General features: G+C 38.3%; 3 protein-coding genes across 5 annotated transcripts in view; 2 read left to right on the forward strand and 1 right to left on the reverse strand.

Annotated features, from left to right (window-relative positions):
• pdia5 (protein disulfide isomerase family A, member 5) overlaps positions 1 to 3,411 on the forward strand; it is a 69,499-nt gene extending 66,088 nt beyond the window's left edge. The window contains exon 17 of the mRNA XM_044132813.1: positions 377 to 3,411. Coding sequence (XP_043988748.1) covers positions 377 to 457 — 81 coding nt within the window. The 3' untranslated portion in view covers positions 458 to 3,411. The remainder of the gene's footprint in view (positions 1 to 376) is intronic.
• A 3,161-nt stretch (positions 3,412 to 6,572) lies between these two features.
• sec22a (SEC22 homolog A, vesicle trafficking protein) lies at positions 6,573 to 19,244 on the forward strand. 2 transcript variants are annotated; one of them, XM_044132816.1, is made up of 7 exons: positions 6,573 to 6,712; positions 7,971 to 8,181; positions 11,183 to 11,346; positions 13,046 to 13,225; positions 14,586 to 14,704; positions 16,223 to 16,288; positions 16,588 to 19,244. In XM_044132816.1, the coding sequence occupies exons 2-7, from the start codon at positions 8,000 to 8,002 to the stop codon at positions 16,786 to 16,788; spliced, it is 912 nt and encodes a 303-aa protein (XP_043988751.1). In that variant the 5' UTR covers positions 6,573 to 6,712; positions 7,971 to 7,999; the 3' UTR covers positions 16,789 to 19,244. The 2 variants fall into 2 exon arrangements, with proteins under 2 accessions (XP_043988751.1, XP_043988752.1); XM_044132817.1 differs by lacking the exon at positions 11,183 to 11,346 and having other exon boundaries at positions 7,971 to 8,150.
• The window catches only part of adcy5 (adenylate cyclase 5), a 77,036-nt gene continuing 68,218 nt past the window's right edge, over positions 17,585 to 26,402 (reverse strand). For both annotated transcript variants that reach the window (XM_044132815.1, XM_044132814.1), the window contains exon 21: positions 17,585 to 25,747. In XM_044132815.1, the coding sequence (XP_043988750.1) occupies positions 25,619 to 25,747 (129 nt within the window). In that variant the 3' untranslated portion in view covers positions 17,585 to 25,618. The remainder of the gene's footprint in view (positions 25,748 to 26,402) is intronic.

The raw sequence follows: 26,402 nt of genomic DNA on the forward strand, positions 1-26,402 counted from the left end.
TAGTTACAAAGCTATACTCCCAATCTCATGTAAATTAACGTGAAAATATCAGCTTAAATGAATTATTTATGGCTAAAGCTGTTATAGCGGATTGCCTTGGCCATATGCAGAGCTCCAGCCAAACTTCAAGCGGATCATTAAATAAAGGGCAGCTGAAACAATGGCAGGTGGATCTTAATATTTCTGATTTGGCAAAGCAGAGGGAAGCTGTAACCTGGCACGGCTGGGTACTTTCTCATCGTGCGGGCAGGCCAGCTTGAAGTAAAGCCTAATGACAGAAGATTGAATTACGAAATTAGAAAGACTCATTAACGCAATGAACTCTGGGAAGTCTTAACCCGAACTGAACTTTTCTAATCATTCTTTCACCTTGCAGGAAGCAGGCTTCATAGGATTCATGCGGAACCTCAGAGGCCGCGACCAGGAGAAGGTGGTCAAGAGGAAGGACGAGCTCTGAGGGGGGGATGGGGGGAAAGGAAAAGCGGGGGGGGGGGGCAATGCACTGTGACCCTTGAGTTTGGCGAGGGCCCTTTCGGCACTGAAGTGGGAAACTCAATGACCTCAGCGAAAGGCTATTTTTTTATACCATGGTGATCTCATTTGTAATGATACCAACAGAGTACTGACCAACCACTTGAGACTTCTTTCTTATGGATATTTTGATGGGCACAAAATAGATTAAAAAAAAAGTGATTTTTTTTTGTTTTGTTTGTTTTTGTTTGTTTCTTTCTTTCTTTCCTTGCCCAATCACTGTGACTTGAACATGTTAAAAGCTACACCCTATCTATGCAAAAGTGAGCCCTGCTTCTGCCTGTGGGAGTCTGTGCGATCTTACTGTGATGGAGTTCAACGTGGACGATGCGTCTTCCGTCGCCACGCAAGAGGGTTTCATCTGATTCTGTTCAACCTGGCACTGTCTTCACAAATGATCCATGTTGACTTTTTTGTTTTTTCCCACGTTATTCAGTGCGTCACTTTCTCTTTTTTTAAGATCATGTAGAATGAATAAGTCACGTATTTCAGTTTAATCATCCATTTCTTCCTAAACCCAGTTCAGGTTGGTGGTGTCATCAGGTTGACATTTTCCCAGGCCGTTAGCGAGGACCAAAAGAGAGACGTGTAGGGTAGCTGAGATCCAAATCATAATTTTTATAAAGTTTGTTGTTCATCTTCTAGAACCACCGAGTAAATAAAAACCAAACAAAAAAAAAAATATATATATATATATATATTTTTAGCTGTACAATCAGTAATAATCCAAACGAGGCGTCCTGGGGACTAAAAGGTCAATGTTCCGTCTCTGTCTCCAAAATGGTGGCCTTTTAAAAATTGAAGAATGTGAATTATCTGAAACCGCAAAATGACAAAGATAAGTGGAAGAGAGTCGGAGGCCTGGTGTGACTGCAACTTGAACCAGTCTGGGTAACATAATCATCTATTTCTCACTCACAGCTGTGCTGATATTTTGTCTCTGGCTTTTCGGTTTACTGCTCCCTCATAACGAGGTTTCATGAATATGCTGACAGGGTGGAGGGCTCCTTTAAATTAGCATAGAAGCTACCAAAGGTTTTGGGGTTTAATTAAGAAAGTTACCTTTTTTGACGTTTCGTTGCAGAAGTATTCACTGCCTTCGAACATCACATCAACATTCAACACGCTTTCTTGGGCATTTTATTGTAACTAAAAGTAATAAGTTGTGAAGTGGGAGGAAAATGATGCGTGGTTTTTCAAAATTTCTTAAAAGTACAAATCTGAGATTGAATTATTTTTTTGGGGGGGTGGGCAAAGTAACTCTGGCTCAGTCAGACTTGGTGGAGAGCATGTGTGAACAGGAGTTAAGTTTTACCACAGCTTTTCTGTTGAATTTAGCTCTGGACTTTGACTGAGCCATTGTAAGAAACAAAAATGCTAACTATTCTTCTAACATTATCAGCTTGCTAGAAGGTAAACATCTGCCTCTGACCAGCTTTCCTGTCCCTCTAGAATAAGATTATCCCCACAGCATGACGCTGCCGCCGCCGTGTTTCACCGTGGGCTCCACTTCTACTTCTGAAAGGGACACGGCTTCTGTGGCGTGTCAGTTGTGACTTTTAAAGGCAATCGGGTTGCACCGGTATTTATTTAGGGGCATCATGTTACACGCGCACACCAAGTCTTCCAGGCGTTATTTCAAAACCAAAACCGTGTGTCACTTTTGTTGCACTTCTCAATTGTTAGTCTGCTGCATAAAATCTAATGAGGAGTTTTTGACGTTTGTGGCTGTAGCATGAGTAAATGTGGAAAAGAAATTGAAGCGCACGAGTACTTTTGCAAGGCTATGCATCGCAGGTAGTGATTCTATTTAGATCTTACCGTGAAGTGGATCTAAATGCAAAGCTGGATCCCTTCAGACCTTTTACTCGAGCAGCTAGCTTTGTGGGTCTGCAGCCTGCTGCGTGTGTCCGTGCTGCTTTCACTGACTCCTCTCTAAAACGTTGCCGCTGCGTCCGCTCCAGTCCACGTCCCGGATCTTCTCGAACACACCCAGACGCTCATCCCCCTGCTGTTGCATCTCGGCATCAAATTTGATTCGTCGTTAATACCTTTTCATCCCGAAAATCATTCTTTCTTTTTTTTTATTGTGTTTGTTTGTTTCCTAACATTTGAACTCCTGTCTGTTGCTCCATTTGTGTTTACTAATCAAAACATTTTCCTTCGATACAAATACGGCTCTCAGGGATAGTGTAACACAATAAAAAAGGGAATGCATTTACTTCTTTCCAGCTGAATCATTCTGAGCCCTTAGGCCACCGTACTAAATAGTGTTTACATTTGTATCTCAAAAACGCACGTTTCATTTGTTTTCCCCTCTTTATTTTTCCTTGGTAAATCGATCGAGGCGTGTAGGCAGTAGAGGTTACTGAACCCTTTATTGTAAAAACAAAACAAAATATTTTTGAATAACTTGTTCCGGTGAAAATGACTGAAATGTTCTGGCTGGAACCAAACACATCTTATACCCAGTGGTAATTTCATTGTCTGCGTGAACGTCCATGAGTGTTTTATGCAATGGGGTGGAAGAGGACCTGCCGCTGTAAGTAAGGTGGCGTCCTCATCTCATTAAGCAACAATTGCCTTTCATTCATCTTTCCACTGGTTTATGTTCAGCAGCCGCACTGACAGTATACGTTTGTTGAATAATCGAGAGGTTTCTTCCCAAAGGTGTTCATGTTCTGTGGGTACTTTTCACAATTTATGCCAAGAAGTCATTGTTGCCTTTTGTTGATTTTTTTTTGGATTGTTTGTTTGTTTATCCTCTGTGCCCAGCCATATGTACAGTTTTGACCCTTGCAGTAAGAAAGTAAAATAAAGCCAAACATTTCCAACATTTTGTTTTACCTTTCTATGGAATAAATGGTTCTTTTTTGTAAAGCGTTTGCATGATGTTGGCCTTTTTAGTTTGTTTTATTTTTTTGTCTAAAATAATTCGGCAAGGATTGAAGCAATTGCGTGTGAATTTGGTATTGACGTTTATCGCAGCAGGAAAAACAGCAAAGTGGCGCCGGACTGTCAGAATGCGGCGTCAGAATGACCTTGCTGAGCTAATGGACCGTCCTGGTTGATGCAGGTTTGTCCTTGTTTTTATTTTCTTATTCTTCTTTTTCATCCTTAGAATCTTTGAAAGTTGAAGCAAATCGACCAGATGGAAAATCTCCACATACGTCTCGCTGATGTCTCTGATAATTAGCCCCCCCAAAATAATCTCATCAGAGTAGATGGTGTCGGTTCATAGAGTGAAAGCGAAATAGTTTGATTTCAGTTTGGATGCATTTTGTAAACAAGGAAATCAAATTAGGGTCTTTTAATTTAATTTCTTCAGTTTTTGTTTAATACAAAGCTGCTTTAAAAGTGTCAACCTTGCATTATTCTGTGAATAATGACACTTTTAATGCAAAGTTGCGTTCAAACTTGCATCAAAAGTCAATTAAAATTGTCAACTTTGCATTAAAAATGTCATTATTTGCGAAATGACACTTCATAACAGTCATAAACATTGATGAAGACTCCTTCATGTTCATGACAGTGTCATGCCAGTCTTATGCAGACTCAGTCAAAGTGTTGCCAAATACGGTGGATGTAAAGAATTCTTTAAGCTACGATCACATCGAATTGAAAATTTGCATTGATCCATCTGAATTATTTGATAGTGCATGCTTACATATGTAAATGTGTTTGTTTGTTTACACTGTCGGTGCAAATGACGACACCATCTTCCTCACATTTGCCACTTTCTGCATCAAAACACTGAGCCCTGTGGATATTCATCAACCTGTCAGCTGCAGCACACATCCATCATCCACTCCCCCCCCACAACCCCGTCTTTCTGGCTCACACACACACTTAGCCCAAAGGTGGCTAAGTGTGTGTGTGGCTAAGTGTGTGTCAGCCTGAAGCATTTCCCTGCAGTGCTGACACATTGTTGTGCTCTGGGGAGATTGCAGAGGAGGTATGCGTGAAGGGCAAGGCCACTAACCATCTCTGTGCTGCTGTTTTCATTTCCTTTTTCACTTTTTTTGTCTTCTTTTTTTTTTTTTTTTTTTTTTTTTTTTTTTTACATTAGAAGAGAAAACTGATGCAAATTGAAGAAAATGCTGATGCCAGTCAATGGCCTATTTTAGATCTGAGTGGAGCACTAAAACTTGGCAACCCACAGATAAATACCATATATTATTCATTTAAAAAAATATATATATTACAGTCATAACCTAAAAAAGAAAAAGTGCCACCACATCAGACACAAAATCGTGGTTTCTGCTGGTGTTTAGTTGGAGAAGCATTGTAACTCTAAAAGGCTTTAGAATAGACTTTATATAATAAAGGTAGTAAGGTTATCCATTTGTAATTATCTAATTAAAAAAGGTCAGTACATAGAGTAAATTAATGCATCATTTCCAACATTAATTTCTTTTCTAGCTTTGTTGCATGAGGTATTTTCTTTCATTTCACCTGTTCAATTATACTTTCTATTTAAATTGTTTTAATTGTAGTTTGATGACTATAAGTGCATGATTTTCATCTAACATTAAACCAAAAAAAAGCCTCAGAAGGCATTTAGCATCCTTAAACAAAAACTCATGATCTGATATAAATTTGTTATAAAAGTAACACTGATTAAACTTTAAAAATTATGTAGCTTTATGTTATTAAAGCTAAAGTTTAATCAGTAATACTTTTATGACAAGTTTATGTCTTGATTTTGATTTCTTGGTTAATGTCAACTTGTCATAACAAAGACATTTTGAATAATGTCAATGTTGTATTAAAAGTGTCATGATTTAGCGAATAACAGTCATAAATATTCATAAAAACGTACTCATGTTCGTGACAGGTGTTATGTCATGTTTATGACGGCGTCATGACAGTCTTACGCACAACCCGTGAATAAAGTGTTACCCAATTTTGTTATAAGCAGAGTAACTGGGATATTTTGCATGTTGATGTGAGGGTACTCTTAAATTATTTTAACCTGGTAAAGAACATCATTTCTAATGTTATGGTGTTTAAGTGTTCAGTTGTCATGCAAGTGGAATGTGTGAAGGTCAAGTCATACATGCAGGTGCATCTTAGAAATTTAGACTATCATTGCAAATTTAATTCATTTCAGCAATTCAAGTCAGAAAGTGCAACTCATTTTGCACAGAGTAATTCTTAAAGCTCTTTTATTTTTGACAGTTATGGCTTACAGCTAAAGGAAACTCAATATTAAAAATTGTTGGTATAAAATAGTTCTTTCTGATTTTAAAAGAAAAAAAATATTAGTGTTGATCTTTAGAGCTTTATATTATGAAGTTAATTAATGCTTCTAGTACGTCTTGCATTACACCATTATACTCACTGTGTGTATTCCTTACAGTATTTACATTCTGAGATTTCCAAAAGGCTAAAATCATTCCTAAAAACAGCATCTTTCATGACTTGCGAAGACAGAAAATTCAAACAGCCACATGGCTTGGAAAATAGTTTCAGTTTAAACAGATTTTTCTACCTTTCTTTAATTCTAAATATTTTAAATTCCTTAAAGGCATCGTTTTATGCTGTTACTATCAACGCCGTCCTATCTGGTCGCTGATAAAAAAATATATATATCTGCATGTTTTTACCTAAAACTGTTTCCATGTACTGATAATCACAGCTTTCTTAAATTGCTTAATATCACTTTCAGTTTTTCCCTCTGTTGGACTTTATGCTGTTAAAAGATAGTTATGAGGATTCCCTCGTATGAGTTACAAAGTTCAGTTTTTTACGTTCCTATATCTACCTGCTTTAATGTGGATTTCTCCCAAGTGATATATTTGAGGCTTTCCAGCTCAGGCATGCAGGATTCGCCTCTTAAATGGAATTTATGCTTAATCTGAAGGTTTAGATTCCCCTCTTCCTTTTTCATATAATTTTTTTTTTTTTTTTTTTTTTTTTGAAAAAAAAAAGGAAATTAAGCTACTTAACATTCAACATTATATTATCTAACGCATTTTAAAAATTATTTCTTTGTGTTTTATTTTGCATGTCTCTGGCTTACTACTTCTTTTTTTTACCCATAATGCAAAGCGAAGCAGCCACGTAAACGATAACGTCCTCACGTCGCTGCCTGCTAGCTGCCTATGATTCCTGTATGCGAAACATGTCCAGTGCAGCCTATTACACATGACTACATGATGCAAAACTTTTTCAACAGGTACAGTTTTTGTCAACTAGCTTTGTCAGTTTCTCTGAGATGTTAATTCTTTGAGGCTACAGCAAACCAAAGTAACTGTTAGCTCTCGGGCTAGTCGATTCTGCTAATGTTGTTAGCTCCCTTGCTGGCTGCTTTGGTCTCTGCGGAATTTAGCTACCTTCCGTTTTCTTGTAGTCTTGAGTTAATATTTATAATACGTTAAACTATTTTAGTACTTGTCATTCGTCAGTTCTTCAGGTATTTGATTTATAGCACTGTTAGGTCCGCTTAAGTTCAATAATGTAATTTAATGTAATTGGATTTTAGCATTAGCTGCCCTTGCTATGCTTCTACTAGTCACTCCAGAGTCTCTTTTTGTTGAACTCAAGCGTAACTTTAAATTGCAAAAAAAGGAGGTTTAATGTTTAATTCACCAAGAATGCATGCAGTCAGTCTTTCACATCACTTCCTGTCAGCGTGCTTTCATTCAATTGTGGAGCTCTCCGTGGTACTGACACAAAGGGACTACCCCACCTCCAGGTTTTGGTTTTAAATTTCATTAAAATGAGTACTACACTTTAAATGATCCACAAAAGGATAACTGGGAAGCATATTAGTTGAAATCAGTCCTTGGTTGACTGTGGGGTTAGATTAGATTTTTAAAAAGTCTTACTTTCTAAAAAATAAGACTTTGTCGCTAACATATTGTCGTTAGCGACAATATGCTAACGAGTATTGTCGCTAAATACTCGTTAGCGATAAGAGTATACTATTGTCACTAACGAGTATTTTTTACACCAACAGATGCTAATAAAGGTAAGTAACCACAGGTGGGTTAATTAGCATTTGTTGTCTGTCTGAACACATATATTCCAGATAGTTTTTAAAAAGTTTAACTTGTAGTGTTCTATATTTCACCTAAAATTTGTTCAACCCCCTCAACTGGAATAATGTACAAGATAGTAGCATTTTGTAGTAAAATAAAATAAGAAATAAAGCTTAACATAACTTCACAAAATAAAAAATTCCAATAGTCACCATGTGATATTGATTATTAATATCGTACAACCATATTGATTACTTTTTTCTAAAGCTATCCAAAAAGAAAATAGCCTTCACCTTACCCCATTTAAAATAATATTTGTGTAATTATCAGCTGGGTTTCTAGATATTTCTTAGTTGTTTATGTAGAATAGTTCAGTCATTAATTGTCTTTTTGAAGATTCTAAGTTTAGGGTCGAAACCACAAATTTATTCCCTGTTTTACATCCGTTTACAGCAAATCAGTGGGACAGCCTCATCTGTAAGATGTCGACGGTGTTGTTTGCCTCTGTGGTTCGCGTGGCAGACGGCCTGCCTCTCTCAGCATCCACTGACTACGAACTGGAGAAAGACCTCCAGGAGACGAAGAGGCATCTAAAGGGTCTCTCCAAGAAGCTCAACCAGTTCCCTGACCGCGGTACGCTCAAGTCCGGACCGTACAATGTGAAGTATGTCCTGTTCTATGGCATTTCTTTAAATAATATTGCATTTAAGAGGTAACGTGTGCTTTTGTTTTTAATGACAACTTTCAATAAGTAGGTAGAAAACATTATGCAATCAGTTTGTGAGACTGTAAAGTTCAATATGAAGCATCATTCAGTTTCGTCTATAGTGATCGGAAACTGTGACAGTTTTCCTACTTTGTTTTTGTTTTTCTTTTTTTTAAACGTTTTTATTGAATGATGCCGTCTAATGTGAGTGAATCTAAATCCTGGGTGCTCTTTAGGCTTTCTGTTTCAAAGCTTTATTTCTGAAAGCCAAGCTGGTGCTCTTGGGAAAGCCTTTGAAATGCTTTTAAGTGGTGTTTGTTTGGCGCCAATTAGCGATGATAAGAAACAGGACATGACCTTAAGGGGAATGAGACAGTTACACCTTTCAGCAGCAAGAGCTTCCCTTTGATTAGACTGTCTTTAATTTATATAAGCCTGAAGCATATGATGACTGAAGAATGACGCTTAGTTGTTAGAAATTACGACTTAGTCTGTTTTTTGTGATGTTCAAGACCATTCAGATGTTTTCATGTGAAATTGTTTTTGGAGGGAAGAATGATGCGTTAAAATCTCTAGAGCCTTAAAGCTAAATACTTTTTTTTTCTTCTTTTTTTTATGCATTAACTATATTAGAACATAATACAGATCTGACAGGATTAAAGAATATCCTGGCATTCCATTATAAATTAATTTAAATTCTCTAATAAGTTCTCTTATGCCAGTTCGTCTGGCGTGGAAGCTTTGCAGATATCACTAGTTATTCAAAGGCTTTTGCTTGCCTTTTTGCTTTTAAGATTTACTTAGCCAGATGTTATTGATTTTTATGATGATTACATTAGTGAAGGTGATACATGCCATCTGTCCAAAGACATTTAGGATACTGAATGGTGATGCACCAGCTAACGCTGAGCATTAAAGTTTGACTGGCTTCCAAAGCTGGAAAAGCCCAAGTCTTGATTCATGTACAGTCGCCGTGTCACAGGTCGGTCATAAAGCAAATGCATGTCGGTTTGCATTTTTACTGTAGTGTTATTATTGAGGCTGCCACCTCTTTTCATAAACTAACAGGTATTGATGGGGAAAAAATATAGCTAGCATATGTGGGTAAAGGTTTATTGTGTTGATAACTATAGGTCTATAGTTGATGTGCAGATGGCAAGTTTTACTGATCTACTTTAATCAGTGATTGATGGAGTAAGGAGTACTTAAGTTCTGGTCACAAAGTACGTTTTGGGAGGTATAACAAATCTTTATGAAAGTAAAAACTGCTGGATCTATTGAAAGAACGGAGGAGCGAATAAGAAAGTGTTGCTGTGTATGTCCAGGTGAAGCTTTTCCTGGCTGCCTTCCATCCATTTTCTTTTTGGCTTCGTTCTGACTAATTCCCATTATTTACTATTTATCTTTTTTTCTACTGTGACACATATGAGAAAACAGGTTCTTAAGGTTCAGGTTCTTAAGTGGAGGCAGTGGTTTTGAATCCAGCAGAAAATGAACTAAGTTCAAAATAACCTCCAACTATGCATCAGAGCATTATGTCCCTTAATTTACCTGACTTTGCTAAACCTTTAAAAACATTAAAATGCATGCCAAGTTTATGGACTGAACATAACACGTATTGATGCATTTAAGGGCAAAAGGTTGTTTTCAGTTTTTAACCTGCTGATCAGGAGAAAATTGTTGCGTACAAGTGATTTTTCAAGTAGCCAATAGTTATTTAATTGGCCATGGTGTTCTACTTTAGTACCACAGTTGCATAGGGAAAACAAACAGCTACCATTTTCTCAAAAGATATTAAGTATTTGATTGATTTTAAATTGTGATCTTATCCCAGCAGAAAGGTTTTAGTTAGAGGGAGCTTTAGTGATTATTAAGCACTGTTTTGTTTAGGAAGTCTATCTATTTGTTGTCCTCTATTCAGTCTCCCTGTTATACCATAAAAGTCTCACTCCACTCAGTAAAGTCTTCTACTTTGAAGACTGTTGCTGTCAGTGTACCCTCATAACACACATGCTGGTGAATTGGCTGATTTTTAACTCCCCTACTGGCAGCTTCACCACTAAAAACTGTACAATTATTTGGTCACTTGCCAATTTCTTGGTGCATCTCTTGTTTGCAGACAAATCAGTATATTAGACGGTCATGGAAACACAATAAGTTGCTCACTTTTACTCACTCACACTGAACTAACCATCAAGCTACATTTAATTTTACAGCTCTGGATTCCCATATAAATTTGTTTTTCTAAATGTTTTTGTGCTGGGTTCACATTGTGCCATTACTGGCCATCCTGTCGTCCAACTCTTCAGTCCATTTGTGTGCCGATTTACCTCTGACCCGATCAAAGATGGACAACAAACATCAAGTTCTGGCAGAAGTATTCTTTTTAAGTTAGCGAGCCTGCTGTCACCAGCGGCGAGGGCTTCTCTTTCTTTTTAGACTCCAGCTCTAATAATTAACGCATTAACACCAGTAACTTGCTGTCTCTCTTCATTGATTACTGTTTTTTCTGTCAGATTGGTCTGATATAATCCTGCAGATTCACCTCTTACGTTTGTAGATATTTAACTGTTTGATGTTTCCCGTTTTGTCTCTGCTCTCATTTGTGCTCTTAGCTGTTTAGATAATGCAAGTCCTTTGTTTTTTTATCAGGGAAATATAATCTACTAATTGTATGAATTAACACATCCAGGCTGGTAGATATTGTGTTTGAACAAGTGCGTGTCAATGTTAATGTGGTTATTAAGTTTAATTAGCTGTGGAAGCGTGATTCTATTTCTTTACCTTTACAGCAGTGATGTACTTTAAACTGTGTTTGCACTGCGATTAGAGCATCAACCAGCAGAATCATTACTGCTGTTATGTTCCCCTTTTGTAATTTGTTGTCCTCGTTAGTTCTCCGGGGTTTCTGACCTGAGCAAAAAAGCAGGATTTTCTATTCTTCTCTCTGGGTTTTTAGCTTCATATACTCGCTGGGTGTTGGATACCTGATGGTCTGCACTGGAAGTTACCCTAATGTGTTGGCCTTCTGCTTCCTGGACGAGCTGCAGAAAGAGTTCATCATCACTTATGACTCCAAACGTGTCGGCAGCGCCGTGCGGCCGTACTCCTTCATCGAATTCGGTGAGGATCTTTTGGGTTTTGTAAGTAATGCGCTTCACATTGTCATTATCTGGGTAACGAGACACAGTGCCAGCAACTTTTGTTAGCAACGCTGCTAAAGATCTGTGAGAAGTCTTACAGCAATTTAAGGTTTTATTGCAGCGGTGTGATTTCACTGTGAGGTGTGTGGGAAAAACATGCTTTTAATTTTGTGTACACTTATTCAGTGATGAGAAAAACAATTGCTGGAACCCATGTTTTTAAAACATTGTACAACCTGCCGTTTTCCAACAGAGTAGCTCTTGGTGTCACCAGGTGGAACAGACCAATGAAAACTTCTCAATAGGATCCTGGTCTGGATGCTGATTTGACCATGGGAGATGTTTGATTTTGTGTTTGTTTCTGTGCTGATCTTTAACGCAGGTTTTATATAATTATACTGGTGACCCAGTGGCACACAATTTTATTAGTGTAAATTATTTGATTTTTATTTAAAGTCTCCTAGAATGTCAAAAAGTAAATTACACCATGACACAAGGTTTCCAGAGATTTTGTAGGAGAAAATGGCTGGCAGTATCACAGATGCTTTAGTATTTCTAATAGTGGATAATAGGTGCTGGACGTGAGTATTTATTGCATCGTTTATTATTTATTATGGTGAATTTATTATCGTAAAAAGAATTTTGATTTAGCGTTGTCCTGATAAATTCCAATTAATAGTTGTTGTTTTTTTTTTTAAAAAACAAAACTATCTGTAATGTTGAGGTTGTTATTCAAATTATTTTTCTACACTTCAGTTCACTGACAATATCAATAGATATCAATGAATTTGAAAATGTGATTAAATGCAGGTCCTGCACACAGTTTAGTGATACAAATCTCACTTTTTATGTGACTGGTGTCCTTAAAGAAAAGTTTTACAAACAGTTTTGTTTTTCAAGAGCGGTATTTGTGTTTTTGGGGGCTCTGATTGCCGTCATGGAGTGATGAATAGAGCTGATTGCCACTTTTATTGTTCTCACAATAGTCCCACTAAATATTGTGATAAAACCTCAACAACCAGCATAAAAAATAGCAATTAATTTAGCTTTATCACAGTGTATTTCCTCAGTAATGACAAACAACAACTGGGGTAAAAGATGGATTTTGGACTTTGTCCAGCCCAGAGACCAAGTCATAGTTGTACCCAGGGAAACAGAAAGCGGGTTAGTTTTACATTTGAAGAGAAACCTGATGCAAATTGAAACTTTGTGCAACTTAAAAAAAAGGGAAAGTCATTAAAACAGAGCTACAGTTAAGTTTCTTTTAGAGACTATAATTATCCCACCGGTGATTTAATTAAAAATAACAATTTCTTCTCACCATCTGTTCTCCCCCTTACACTCATTTATTGTACTGAAACTAAAGCTTGTATTTTAACTATTTGGTTAGATGTGGCGTTACAATAAAAGCCGGATCCGTCTTACACATTATTACAAACTTCCCTCTATCTGCGCTCTGCAGTGTAGAGGAAACAAGTAAAATCTGAGATGCATGCTGAGACTAAAGATATTTCTCTGCTGCAAGGATGTTTACTCCTTTTCAAGACGCCGCAGTTTCAGCTTCCTTGTGTTCATGCCAAACGGTGTCCTTATCTTTTATACGCTGAGTGTTTATCACCCGTTATTTTGCTCCCCGCTGTACTAAACGCCTTGTTGTTGTGCTGACTGTCATCCCCCAGACACCTTCATCCAGAAAACCAAGCAGCGCTACAACAGCCCTCGCTCCCTGTCCACAAAGATCAACCTGGCTGACATGCAGACCGAGATCAAGCTGCGCCCGCCCTATCAGCTTTCCCCAGAGGACCTGCAGGCTATCAATGGATTCTCGGTGCGAGCCGCTTCTAAATACAAGGGCATAGGTAGGACTCGAGCTGCCACCGCACACAAAAAGGCCTTTTTTTTTTTTAAATAAGCGCCTCGTCCCTGGAAATTTCCATTCACATTCAGTGAAGGTTGGGCGGAAAAAAAAAACCCCAAAATGAAATAACGGTGAAATGCTAATACCTGCAACGTTCAGGAGTATGTGCTGATAAGAGCTGGTGCCTGGTGCGTTTTGCTGACATGCGTTTTGTTTTGCTTGCTCGAAAAATATCGGGTCTCAACCCGAATGCACCTCCACTTTTTTCCTCTTTCTTGATAAGTACAAGTCTGGTGCCTTTCACTCCATTTTAACTTCTCCATAACTTTCTTCCAGACCCGTCTGCTGTGAAGATTTAATCACAGACAGCTCTGTTTACTAACAAATGTCAAGATAATAAATTTAGCTGGACAATAAGTTGTCCCAGTAATTATTCCAATAGCCAATAATATTGTTGTTTTGAGACCATTTATGGTCAGTATTATGTTGATAATGGAATAATACAAGTTCTTCCTGTGAAAGACTAATAAACTTTCATTTTGCAAAGAACACTTAACACTGGAAATAGAAGATATTTTAAACATTCAAAATAAAACACAACCAAAGACGACAAATAAAACCGAAAAAAATAAAAAATAAAAAACACAACCGAAGCTATAAATAAAATTTATTATGAATTCTCTGTAATGAAAATTGCCCATTAAGCAAAATTAATAATTGGAATGGAAATTATTGAGAACATTTTAATTCATCATGTGATTAATTAGTTTATTATTGCAGCAGATTTACCATGAAGTCATTTCTGAGTGTTTACATTACAAAGGATTTTGTTTTGGGGGATCAGAGTAAATTGGGGTTCAGTATGTATGTATGCAACACTTCTCAAATTTGTCAAGTATTGTGTTACTCCATTAGTTGTATTTGCACGTTTGATGTTATATTATTTTAATAGGAAAAAGAGCAGAGGTAAATGTTTCAGGTCTTATGTCCATTTTCTCTGTGGAACAGCTCAGTTTTCAATTTCAGATCTCAAAACACTTCAAATCCTGCTGAAACTCCACTTTTCCAATTGTTTTTGTTTTGTTTTTACTACTTCTCTGTTGACTTTGAGCTGTTTTGTGCCTAAAATGATGCTTCTGAGCATTTCTCTCCTGGAGGATGAAGTTCTCAGACAAGACTCATTCCCCTGCATTAGGATGTCCTAAACCTCTTGTGATTTCAAACACCTCTTGGCTGCAATATGGTGGCGCGCCTCTATCCTGCTTGCAGAGTTTACTCCTGCAGACAGACGATTACTTTGCATGACATGAAACGAGTCCAAGCATTTACAGTGTGTGATGCATGTTTCTGTTTTCTCCCAGCCCCCACGCAGATGTTGGAGCCGGCGACGCTCCCAGGCCTTGTGTCCTGTGTGCTCAGCATCCTCTGTGGAGGCCTGAACCTGCTGAGAGGCGTCCATGCTATAGAGAGCATACTACAGGTCAGGGGACATTTGGACACTTGGTGCAAAAAAAACAAATCAAAGAATCTTTGGAGAACTTTTCAGTCCAGAAATCATTCCTCCAGTTTTCAAACACACCAAATGCACATTAAGCAGATTACTTGTTTATGTAATCTTTAAAGCCATCTCTTCTCTGTCGCTTTAGATGAACAATTACTGCATATTTTAGTCTTACTCTAAGGAGTGATATTTTGCTCTCATTATTTAATTTGTGCTGACTGTAATGCAGTTTCTTGTATTGCTATAATCCTGTCTGTAGAATTGCACAATGGATAATTTTTCTAAAATTAATGTGGGGAAAATTATTTGTCATTCTGCGTAACTGGTTATCATCCACATAAGACCAGTTGAAGACCAATGAGGTTTTAATTAAGAACTTATTGGTTAAAAAAAGAAAAGAAAAGGTTTTTATACCACAATAGGTGGATTTTAGTGAGATCTACATTCTGAGCAGTTCACTGAAAAACCTCTTTCAGGAGGGAAAAGCATAAAGAAAGCTGCAGTAATGTCGTTCTGTGGGCGTCTGCAACCTTAATCTGATAATTTATTGAAGCTTCTTTTGATTTAATTTCACCGTTTATTCTTGTTTGGTAGAACTTTAGCGGCAAACCACTTTTAAGTCTCAAATTCTCCAGATCTATTGCAGCATGAGCACATCTGGCCTTTTCACGTTTTTATTTAGGACTGTTTTGAGCTTTGCGTAGGCCATTTCAGATCTTTATTGTTTTTTTTTTATGGTGAAGTTATTTCATTTTTATTTAGATGTGTGGTTGGACTGACTGAAATGCTGGAAATTAAGATTTCTCCAGAAATTTAGAGTTTTTTGGTAAACAGTCAGGAAAAAGTGAGGGAGAGAAAAGTAATGCCACAGCATAATGCTGCCACTCCTGTGTTGGTACGGTGTTATTTTGGGTTTCTTTATAGACTAAACATAGCGTTTCAAATTGTTCTGAAAGGTTATTTTGTTTGAACAGATCATAAAACATTCCTGGGTGCTTTTGTTTCTGTTTTGAAACACTACAGTGGGTATTATTGTCATAACTAATACATTTCAGAAATTTCTGCCGCTCCCTGACTGGTTTAGTTCTTTCTTTCTTTTTTTTCTTCAAATATTCAGCTGTTTTTTGTTTTTTTTTATTCCCCTGTATTTTCTCCACTTGCTGTGGATTATTTTTGCCTCCTCTCTCCTGACTAGTAACTTTGTGTATAATCTTTCTGACCCTCCTGAAACTCTCTGAAGATAATGTTCTTGTTGCAACGTTTTGCGTTCTTCAGTTTTGTAGAGCAAATATAAAAGGTGTAAAAAGTTTCAAGATGTCTTACGACGTTTAATCAAAATTCCTATCTCCCCCGTCTGAGCTTGCGATTGAAGTCAGTCGCATCATGTTCTGCAAATGCTAAAATGTACTTAAAGGGATCTGATGAACCATTTCTTGTCACATAAAGAGCATGTATGCTAAAATTATCCCGGCCTCTGTCCGTTTCCTCCCTGTGCAGAATGATGACGAGGACTTTAATTATGTGATTGCCTTCTTCCTCGGCACGGCGGCCTGTCTGTATCAGGTAAGTGATCGTCTGCGGTAAGAGCAGCCCATCGCCGGCTGACTAACAGCCCTGCACTTTACGGCTCAGCAGCTTGTCAGTTAGACAAACATTCGCTGAAGCTCAGTGGCTTTCAGGCCAATGCTTCCTCTATAAAACATTTTCATTAGCTCCTTTTGTGCGGCTCCCAGCGGCAAAATGGAAGCGCACAATTTAGTCGACAGAGCAGAGCCGTCACATAGGATTTGTTTTCGAAGACGCGCCAGCGGCCGTTGGCCAGTTTGTTCGGCATTAATTTGATGTGATCCCGTTTCTTTCAGTGCTACCTGTTTGCCTACTTCTCCATCTGGAGGAACAGCAAGTCCTTCTTGGCGTTTGCGCTCATCTGTCTGTCCAACATGTACCTGTATGAACTGAGGAACATTTGGCAGATCCTCTTCCATGTAGCCGTGGGGGCCTTCATGACCCTGCAAATCAGACTGAGGCAGCCGCTGGGCAAAGCACCTGACTACAATGTCTGACAAAGAGCAAAAAAAAAAAAAAAAAAAGTAAGGCGCTGTGAGTCAGGTGCCCCAGCGCTGGTCCGTCAGACACACTGGAAGCAGAAACAAGCCTTCCAGAGGAAGAGGAGGAAGAGGAGGGGTGAGCATTTCACCAGTGCATAAATGGATCCGTCTCCATTTGGATTTGGAAAGGAAAGTCTGCTGCGGTCCGACTGCCTCATGGATTTTATTGGATTGATTTTAGAAGCTGCCTCCTTTCGTTTATTGCGTGATGATGATTTATGGATTCTTTTGCACAGCTCTGATTTAGGTCACAGGCAGGATGTCCACGGCTGCAAACCCCATGCGTTTGAAAAGATGTTTTTTTTTTTTTCTTTCTTTACCGCATTCTACGGATAAAGAAAATCCTAATAAACCGATGTATGTTTTCATCGTTGCAATTAAAATGAAGTGAAGTAGCTTTCAGAAGGCATTGAAACTGAACTCATAACCTTTTCCCCCTGTATCTTCTTGTTAAACTGGCTCATATGTCAGCCGTGAGGTTTGTTAAATGAATCCTGAAACGAATAACCTGAAACCACATTTACACACCAGCAGATATTGAATTGTCTTTATAACTGGAGTGTGGAGTATCTTACATGTCTCTGTGTTTCAGGACGTCTCGTTGTATTAAATTGGTCCAATCCTTGTCTCTGCAGAGCTTGACGACGTATTTCAGCCATTTAAATCAGATGTGTTGGAGCAGGGAAACGTCTAAAATATGTCAGATACCGGTATCTGTTTGATTGAAATTGGACTCGATGACTTTTTAAAAAAAATGTAAAATCAGAGTTTCCGCCGCTTTTCTCTCCCCTGCTCTAAGCTCTCTCTCAAAGCAGCAGCACCGGTTGCTGACTGTGCTTTATTTTTGGCTTTGTCTGGGGCAAAACTTTTGACTCATTTTCTCATAAATGCATTAGTCAGCAGCTTTGTGTGCTTTAGAGGCATGCAGTTGGATCGCAGAACCAAATGGGCAACATGTGTCGGGAGTTTCCTTTAAATTTATCTGAGGTCTGCTGTGATCTTCACCCAGGTGGTTAAGATGCATCAGGAGTTTTTAAATACAAAAGCAGCCTCAGCCTTAAATTCTGTTGGCTAATGCCTTTATTATTTTGAGGCTTGATATTAGCTGGTTGTGTTCAACACCCGCCTCCTGTTCCACGTTGGGAACTTTAAGCTGATTGTGACGCATAAAGAACATGTCTGCCGATTGAAAGGATAATCTGAACTTGTCTTGAATAATTAAAACTCCCGTTAAATTTTACAGAAAATCCCACATCTCGTTTTAAATCTTTCTTCTTTGGAAAATATCTACATGGGATTGTATTACAAAATGCTCTATTACTAATGCTTTGCAAGCAGGTGACGATAATGTCAGCATGACCTACATCAAAGCTCAAAAGACGTTCTGCAGTCCGGCTAAAGATTGAAGCTCGTCTTTCTTTTCTTTGATACCGTTTCCTCCTTTTTCTTTCCGGTCGTTTCAACTTTAGCTCACATTTAAAGTCATTTGGAAGTGGAGTCAGAAGAAACGAGACGGATATTAACTAACCCATAAAAACTTGAGTTTTCCAGGACAGACGCCAGAGTGGGATTGTGCAAAGTATACCTCTATGTCATTGTTTGTAATGGTGTCTAGATACCAGTGCACATGCATAGTTTTTAAACTTTAAGAAGAACTTGTGTGGATGCTGGACATATTTTGCAAGATGTCCAAGTTGGTGTTGACAATTAGGTGGAGAATGTGTTAGAATTTGCATTGCGTTGCCAGTGTGTATTTATTTCATTTGTAAGAGTTTGTGGCAAGAAAGTGAAGAAGCAATCCGAAAACAAATCTTTAGACTACAAGAGGTTAAATTAGAATAAAACTAAGAAAAGCTCCAGCAGGTAGTTTTTTTTACTTTGATACCAAGAGGTAACAATCTGAAAACACGCAGAGAAACTCAATAATCTGAATCTCTTTTTCTTTTTTCTTTTTTTACCTTTCGTCCATGTTCTGCCTACTTGCCCCCATGCTTTCTTTTAAACCCAGTACTGGTATTTCTTCAGCTGTATCCACAGTAGGAATGTCCATTTTTGGTCTCGAGGTGAAACTATGCAACGCTGCCTTCCTGTTTGAGTCACTCAAACTTTAAATTATTCACTAATCAGGGGTAAAAACAGTCATATCATATGTTTTTTTTTGTTGTTGTCTTTTGCAAGAGCTCATTATTTATTCAATGACTGATTTCAGTGCAAGATGTAATCATTTCTGAACTTGGTGTTTTGTTTTTTTTAATTGTATAGACGTGTATAAATGTGTGCTTGTGACAACATGAAGCTCCTGTCGGCTCAGACGGTTTGCAGCCGCATCCTTCCTCGCCTACACAGCCTCGAGCGTATGCCACTGTCACAATGACTGTGTGAATAAACACATCCGTGTTGCCAACAGCAAAGATGCATCACTGTTTTCTTTACCTCCTACTGAGTTCTTTAGCTCAGCCGTTTTTTTTTTTCCTGGTACTTACGACAACAGGAACGTGGGACTTTTGCGCTGCTTTCACGCAGCTTATATGCAACGTTCAACATTTGTGTGGGCAGCTTTGGTTTCTTTGCTCTCTGAACTTTTACATTCTTATTGTGACTGAAGGTGTGTGCAGAGGAAGCTGGAAAGGAAAACAAACGGTTTTAAGTCTTGCAGCTCTTCGCACATCTGGCATCAGACGTTAACAAGTCGTTCTCATGCGACCCATTAATGCAGTCTGATTTTTACTCCGCTTTTCCAGCAGCGACCACACCTACATGACCTCATGCCGGCTCTCGCGCTACAACGGCTCAGGCTTTCTTGGGAGCCAGGATGTGGAGTCTTGCGTCACGGACTCCACATCCTGCATCTTTGCAGTTACAGTAAATATGTTGCGTGGGCGGTTTTGTCAGGAAATTGAGATTCGGGGAAATATCGACCAGTTTTGTTTGGGGATGGAAATTGAAAGAGCGTTTTGAAGACGTCATCACCAGGAAAAGAGGGGCAAAAGAATTCAAAATAAAGCATTAACATTAGTACATTATACATTAGTAGCTTATATATTAAATTTGTCATTTAATTAATTAATGTAAACATGAAACAAAATGACACTTTTCTGCTTTTGGAGCGACATTGGACTGTCTACCTTCAGATGTTGAGAGAGCAAAAGTCTTTAGAGAGAGACAGCAGCACCTTTTACATCTGTTGTTCCCAAACAGCAAACCTGTAAATTAACAAGTCATGTTTCACAAATCAAACTGAACAACAGACAATGGTAATACTAAAAAAGGTAAAATTACTCATGAGTTATAATGACTATACCCTAACGATTCTGTTTGTGCTGCCCTCATACTGCTGTGTAATTGATTATCAAATTTGGAAACCACAAATCTAAGAAATTGGTGTAACATTGTGGGCAGTAGTAATGTCTGTCCACCAGCCTGGGCACAGTCTCCATGACAACCTATTCTTTGTGCAAAACGTGTTTCGCATGAACACTGGCGGAGCTCGTATTTTTGAGAACGATGGAACCAAAAATAAACACATTTTCTGGTGTAAGAGGCTGCTGCGATCGGCCACTCGGCGATTCCCAAGCAGATCCTGGTTTTCTTTTTTTCTTGTTAAAAGGGAGTTGGTGCTTTCTACTGTCGCCACGTACATGACAAGCTGCTGACAGCCAAGCTTCCTACGGTAACGTGTTACCAGTTGGCATTATGAACGTCACTGTTAAAGCTGGCGTTGGTTTGAAATGTATGTTATTGAACTTCAATCTTTTCTATCTGAGTGTCTTTCATGTTTCTGGATATGAAACAACAATGTTGTCTGGACATGTTAGGAATCTGCGCTGTATAAATGAAATGCACTCTTGCACCAAACATAATGTTTGATGATGCATTTTATTCAACCTGGGAAAATTATTTTAGAACTGAAAATAAATATCAGTGCCTTATACGCAATTGTTCATGGAGATGGATTTAGTGTGAAGGAAAGCACGTATAAGGATGTATTTTAGCTTGACTGTTACAGTGATGGATGGATGCAGATAATATTTTTTACCTGAGAATTAACAAGGCTAATGTGTGTTTATTTTTCTCAAAGTTTTTTGAGTATCTTACTTTAGAGTCGACATCAAGTCTGAGTTCATATCTCAAGCTTCTGCTCTGCCAGTACTTAAAAGTTGTTTTGCAGCTATTTAGCTGCTTTCAAATTACATTTCCTAACGGGCAACAACAAGCTGCAGTTTACCACGAGATTTAGAGACTCCCACGTGACGCACAAGAAATTGTAATTGCCGTTTGTTTTTTTCCCCCAGCAGACTGATACGTAACATTACATATGAGTTTTTTGAAAAACACTTGCGCTTTTTCTGGATGTTTAGATGTGCTGCTAACTTGAATAACATGAGTTGTATCCTCATGTGATGAGGGATCATTTTGTGGCAAATTTCACCCAATTAGGGCAAATTTTCCTGTCCAAAAAAGGTCAACGTCATTATGTCTGCTTCAAAACCAAATAAATGCTGCTGTGCTTCTGCTACAAAACCTATTTTCTACTGAACACAAGAGGATTTCATGACCAAGTACCAAACTTAACGAAGCAATGAGTGATTTGACTATAATGTAAATATAGATATTAATAGAGTTATGGATGAACCAACTGTATTAATCAGTTCGTCCGTCTTGTTTTCCAAGCTTTAATCATGAATGCCGCGCCTTCATAAACAAAATGATGGAGCTCTGCTGCCATCTGTTGGTAGACGTTAGGTACTTTCATAACAGATTTTTCAGTAAAAACGTAAGTACACTCTGCCCAACACACCAGTTTTTATACACAAGACTGAGTTTATCAGTGACGAGCAAAGTATATGGAAGAAAAATACCGATATGTACCCGTGAAACATCTCAGCAGTTTATTTTACTGTAAAAAAAAAAAAAGAGAAAAGAAATGGAGTCGGAACAAAACAACAAAAACAACCCATCGTTTTCTCTCTGGAGCTGCTTTTGTGACAGATGCTTCATGTCAGGGTCATTGTGTGAGAAATCAGCAGCTGTAACGCATTTAAGCTCAAACAAACTAAAAATGAAAAAACAAAAACACGGGCTTAAATTGGCACAACATTCAGCGAGTCAAATGAAACGGCATTTAAAAGTGTGGATGTGTTGCAGCAGAAGTGCAACAGGTTAATACAATACTCACCTGGGTGGGATATTGCAGTTTTATTTTCCAGGGGCTTAAAATATTGATTTACCTATTGTATCCTACCAGTAAAGTAGAAGAAAGTAAACTTTTTTTCTTATTGCCAGTAACCAAATCAGTTACGCACATTTAGGCTGGGATGAGGTTATCTATGATAACCTTCAATAATGTTGAAAATGTTTCCAATTGTCCTTAACACATTTTAATAAAAATTATAACTATGTAATGTAAAATTTACTTGTAAAAATGATGTAGCATGTAATTACAGTTAATGTCTAAAATTTGATATATTCACACAAAAAAAAACAAAAACCCTGATATGGTTACTTCTGAATTTTTTTTTGTTGAAGTTTTAAGTTTTTATTGTACAGAAAATTAACCTTAATAACCATATTTTAGCTGGTTCAGTTTGTTTTACCTCAACAGTATAAAGGGTTTTGCTTCTTTAATTTCCACACTAAGGGGAGGTTTCTGTTGAATGTTCTAGGAATATTCAACTAAAGAAGACTGACAGAAAACTTTTTGCAATTTTTAACTCTTAAAAGCCTTGGTATGTTCATATTGCCTATGTGTGAATATATTAATTCCAGATGTAAAACATGAGGAATGTAAGTCTGAAAGGTTCTCTCTGGATTCCACTTTGCATCATCTATAGTTCTATATAGTTGCTGCCTTTTCTTTTGGCGTTGCTCACGACAAACACTGAGCGCTTCCTGAAGGGAATGAGATAAAACCTCATTATTTTTCAAACGTTACCAGTGTACAATTTATGGATGTTTGTACAAGCTGTCAATGTTTAAAGTGAAAAACTGTCGAGCCTGTATAGTTTTAAAATGGGAACTGTAAAGGAAATGTGGCGGATTTGTTAATATCCACTGTTAATATTTTACTGCCATGGTGTCTTTGTTTGCTATGAATCCTGATTAGTTGGCCCAGAAGGCTGAAGTTGACAGAAGGTCCAACAGGGAGAATTCAGAAGCTGATCATTATTTGCGTGATTAAATGAAATGTGTAGTTTTCACCATTAGCTTACATGCACTGAGAACAGAACATGTTGATTCCTGAACTAGTAATAGAAGTTTGGTATCGCAGTTTTTGTTTGGGAAAAGACCTAGTCTGGCCGAAGCGGTTAATAGATTATGGCTAACAAATTACAGATTTTTTTTTCTTTTTAGTCATTTCCCCCCCTTTTGTTGTATTTATTCCCAAATATTAGCAAATTTTGGGCATTCGTGACCTTTACTGGCAATAAAAACATCAAAGGATGAAGATTTTTCATATTCTCAAGTGAAAGTTTGACATTGTCCCGAAGAATTTTACATTACTATAGTCGGACTCATCCAAGCAACGGGTGAAAGTTCTGTATGTGAGAGGAAGCAATGCAGAGCAATGATGCAATACTGAAAGAAAAACTTTGATGAGAGAAAAAACAAACAAAAAAAACCATAAACAGCAGATTTAAAAAGTGCACATTTTCCCACGCATGCTCAATCCGTCTCTGTCGACAGGCTGAGCATCATCATGGTAGTCGCTCTAGAGTCCGCATTGAAGGCCTCATTGGAGAACATTGGACATTCATTGTGTCGTACCACCTAAGCGAGCAAACAATTAGGGCCTGCAGGTGGAGCTGTGCGCGAGGCGGAGGGGTGGACGGCGGAAAGCACCGGAGTGCAAAATGGCGTCTGAGCGCCGCGGCTGATGCCTTTCGGTCCATCTAGCGAGTCGCTCCGACCGCGTTTTCCTCTCTGCTGTGACATTGAGACACATCGAAGGGGAGCAGCAGTCGACTTCCTGCATATAAAAAAAAAAAAAAGAAAAAAAAAGGTATGCTTGATTTGTTCAAAAGAGCAGGAGGGGAGAGGGAATCAGGCAACACCAGTGAGGGCTTCTTGCTGTGTGCACATGTGGAGACGCACTGTAGTTTATACATAGCTCTGTATTATATGAATGTAGAAAATATATAATCTTTAAATATCTAGTGGGGTTGGTGTTTTGAAGTCAAAATACAAAACCTCTTCAGAAGTAAAAAAGCTTTTTTTCTTCTTTTTTTGTTTTTTACTCACTGAGGATAATGGGAAGCTTCATATAAACACTGTGTTGGACTTTTCAATTAAACATAATCTATATACTATAGGAGTATGAGACAAACGGTGTGCAGGAACTCATAGAGTACCCCGCCCCCAAAAAAAAAAAAGTATTCATACCCGTCTGACTTTCCACGTTTTGTCACTTTACAACATCAGACGTCAACGGGAATTTACTGGGAGCGCAAATAGAAATTGCTGAATTGTTTCTATTCTAAAAGAGAAAACAAAAAATGCTCGATTGCCTCCAGAGGTTCCTCTCCTGGTGAATAAAGAAGAGTGGCAAGAGAACAAGAGGTATGGAGGCCCACGAGGGACAAACATGTGGAAGAAGATGCTGTTGTCACATTAAAACACCATGTGTGGCAGTTAAGCTATCAAGCATATTACGTTGGGCACACTCACACCATCAAGAAACAGGGTGGTGGCAGCGTCATACTGTGGGGATGTTTTTCTCCAACAGAAATGGGGTTGAAAGAAGGAAAGCCTTTTAGAAGCATCAAAAGACTTGAAGTTTCCTTCCAGCAAATGCAGCATCCCAAAGCTAATGCTAAAACTAATAAAGAATCTATGATGCTAAAAAACAATTACAGAAAAACTTAATTCAAATCTAAATGAGCTTGGGTCATTTTGAAAAAGGAAAAGGTAAAACATTTTAGAGTTTATAAGTTGGTCGAGAAATTCATCGAAAGTCTTTGCAGCTGGCGGTTGTACAAAATATTGACGTGGGCACTCCACACTCTTCAGATATTTGCAAAAAACGTTTTCCTTAAATCTATCCTTTTACTTCAATTTCACATGTACCCCTGCCTCTGTATTGGTTTATTACATAAAGCCTCTTAGAAATAAACTTTTGTCTTTTCCAAAGTGACAAAACGTGAAGGAGTTCAAGGGATGTGAATACTTTTTGTGACGCACGCAGGTCGTCTGGTGCTGATTGACGGAGAGATGGACGCACTAACAAGCGAGGACTGCAGTGCTGCTGGCTTTGTGTCCGTACTTGAGAGATCTGCATCTCTACAAACGGTACATAAAGTCATCCACATACACATAAAACTTTCTGGGTTTTACATGTACATAGAGTTCAGAAACAGCAGGGAAATAATAATAAAACAAAAAAAAAAGGCAGAGAGCAGGCGACGTAGCTCAGGTCGCCCTGTACGTTTTGTCCAAGAACCCCATCGGAGAACCCGACTGGGCAAGTTTCTTCCAGGATCTTTTTCTTTTTGTTTTCTGTCAGGGCCGGGCTGGACGAATCTGTCTTTGCGCTCCGATTGGACATCTTTGGTCAAAAATTCACTAGAGCAGACGTCCCCTCGGCCGTCCGTGAGCTCCTCCTGAAAAAAAAAAAAAGAAGGACGAATCCTTCCGTCCGTTCGACGTGCCGACCGGTTCAAGGAGCGTCCGCTGCTGCGAGGGGAAAACTCTCAATCTGCCCTAAGCTGTCGGAGGTCTGTCTGTTCGCCAGCTCGTTACGAGAGACGGTGCACAACCTCCCATGTGTCTGATTGTCACTTAGTGAAGGTTAACTTCCGGGGGGTCCAGCCGTGAGAAAGTAGGTCATCATCTCTCCTTTGCCTTTGACGGTGACGACGCCTCGGTATTCCAGTGTGTAGTTGTAGGAGTTCAGCACCTGCTGCAGATCCGCCGTCACCTGTGTGTAAAAAGTTTGCTTTAGATTCACCGTCACTTTTTGGCTCTTTCAGCTTTAGAGAAAATGTGATGGACATAAAGTCTATACACAGATACACACAAACCCACCAGGCCAAGTTTATAGCAATCGGACAAAAATCCACCCAATAAATAGACTTCTACATATTTAGAAGGTTTAAAACGTCTAAAATATGTAGACGAACACCAACATGATATACATATTAATCTTAAAAACTTGTGTTTCATATCATTACAGATGTTCTTTTTCTAAAAGAGTAACCCTATGGACACTTGTTAAGGAAGCCTGCTGTTGGTGACAAAAAGAAAAGAAGTCTTTTATTTTATGTAAACATTAGAATGGTGAACATCTCATAATTAAAAAAAATACAGTTTAAGAACAGGAAGGTTAATTAAGTCACAGAAAGTTGCTCTGTTTCATTTTGAGCTGTTCATACTGTATCTGCTGTGAAGCTAACTGTGCTAACAATACTAATTACTAACAAAAGTTGCATTAAAAATTTCTCCATATGTTCTTGACTTTAGTTCTCTTAAATGGTAAAAGGCCACATTACTTAGATGTTTGTGAATAAATTATTAAGTCTTAAACTAGAAATACTTTCTTTGATACGTTGTGAACACCTTACCTGTGAGATCAA

This window comes from Gambusia affinis, linkage group LG11 (assembly GCF_019740435.1).
Source record: "Gambusia affinis linkage group LG11, SWU_Gaff_1.0, whole genome shotgun sequence".
Lineage (NCBI taxonomy): Eukaryota > Metazoa > Chordata > Actinopteri > Cyprinodontiformes > Poeciliidae > Gambusia > Gambusia affinis.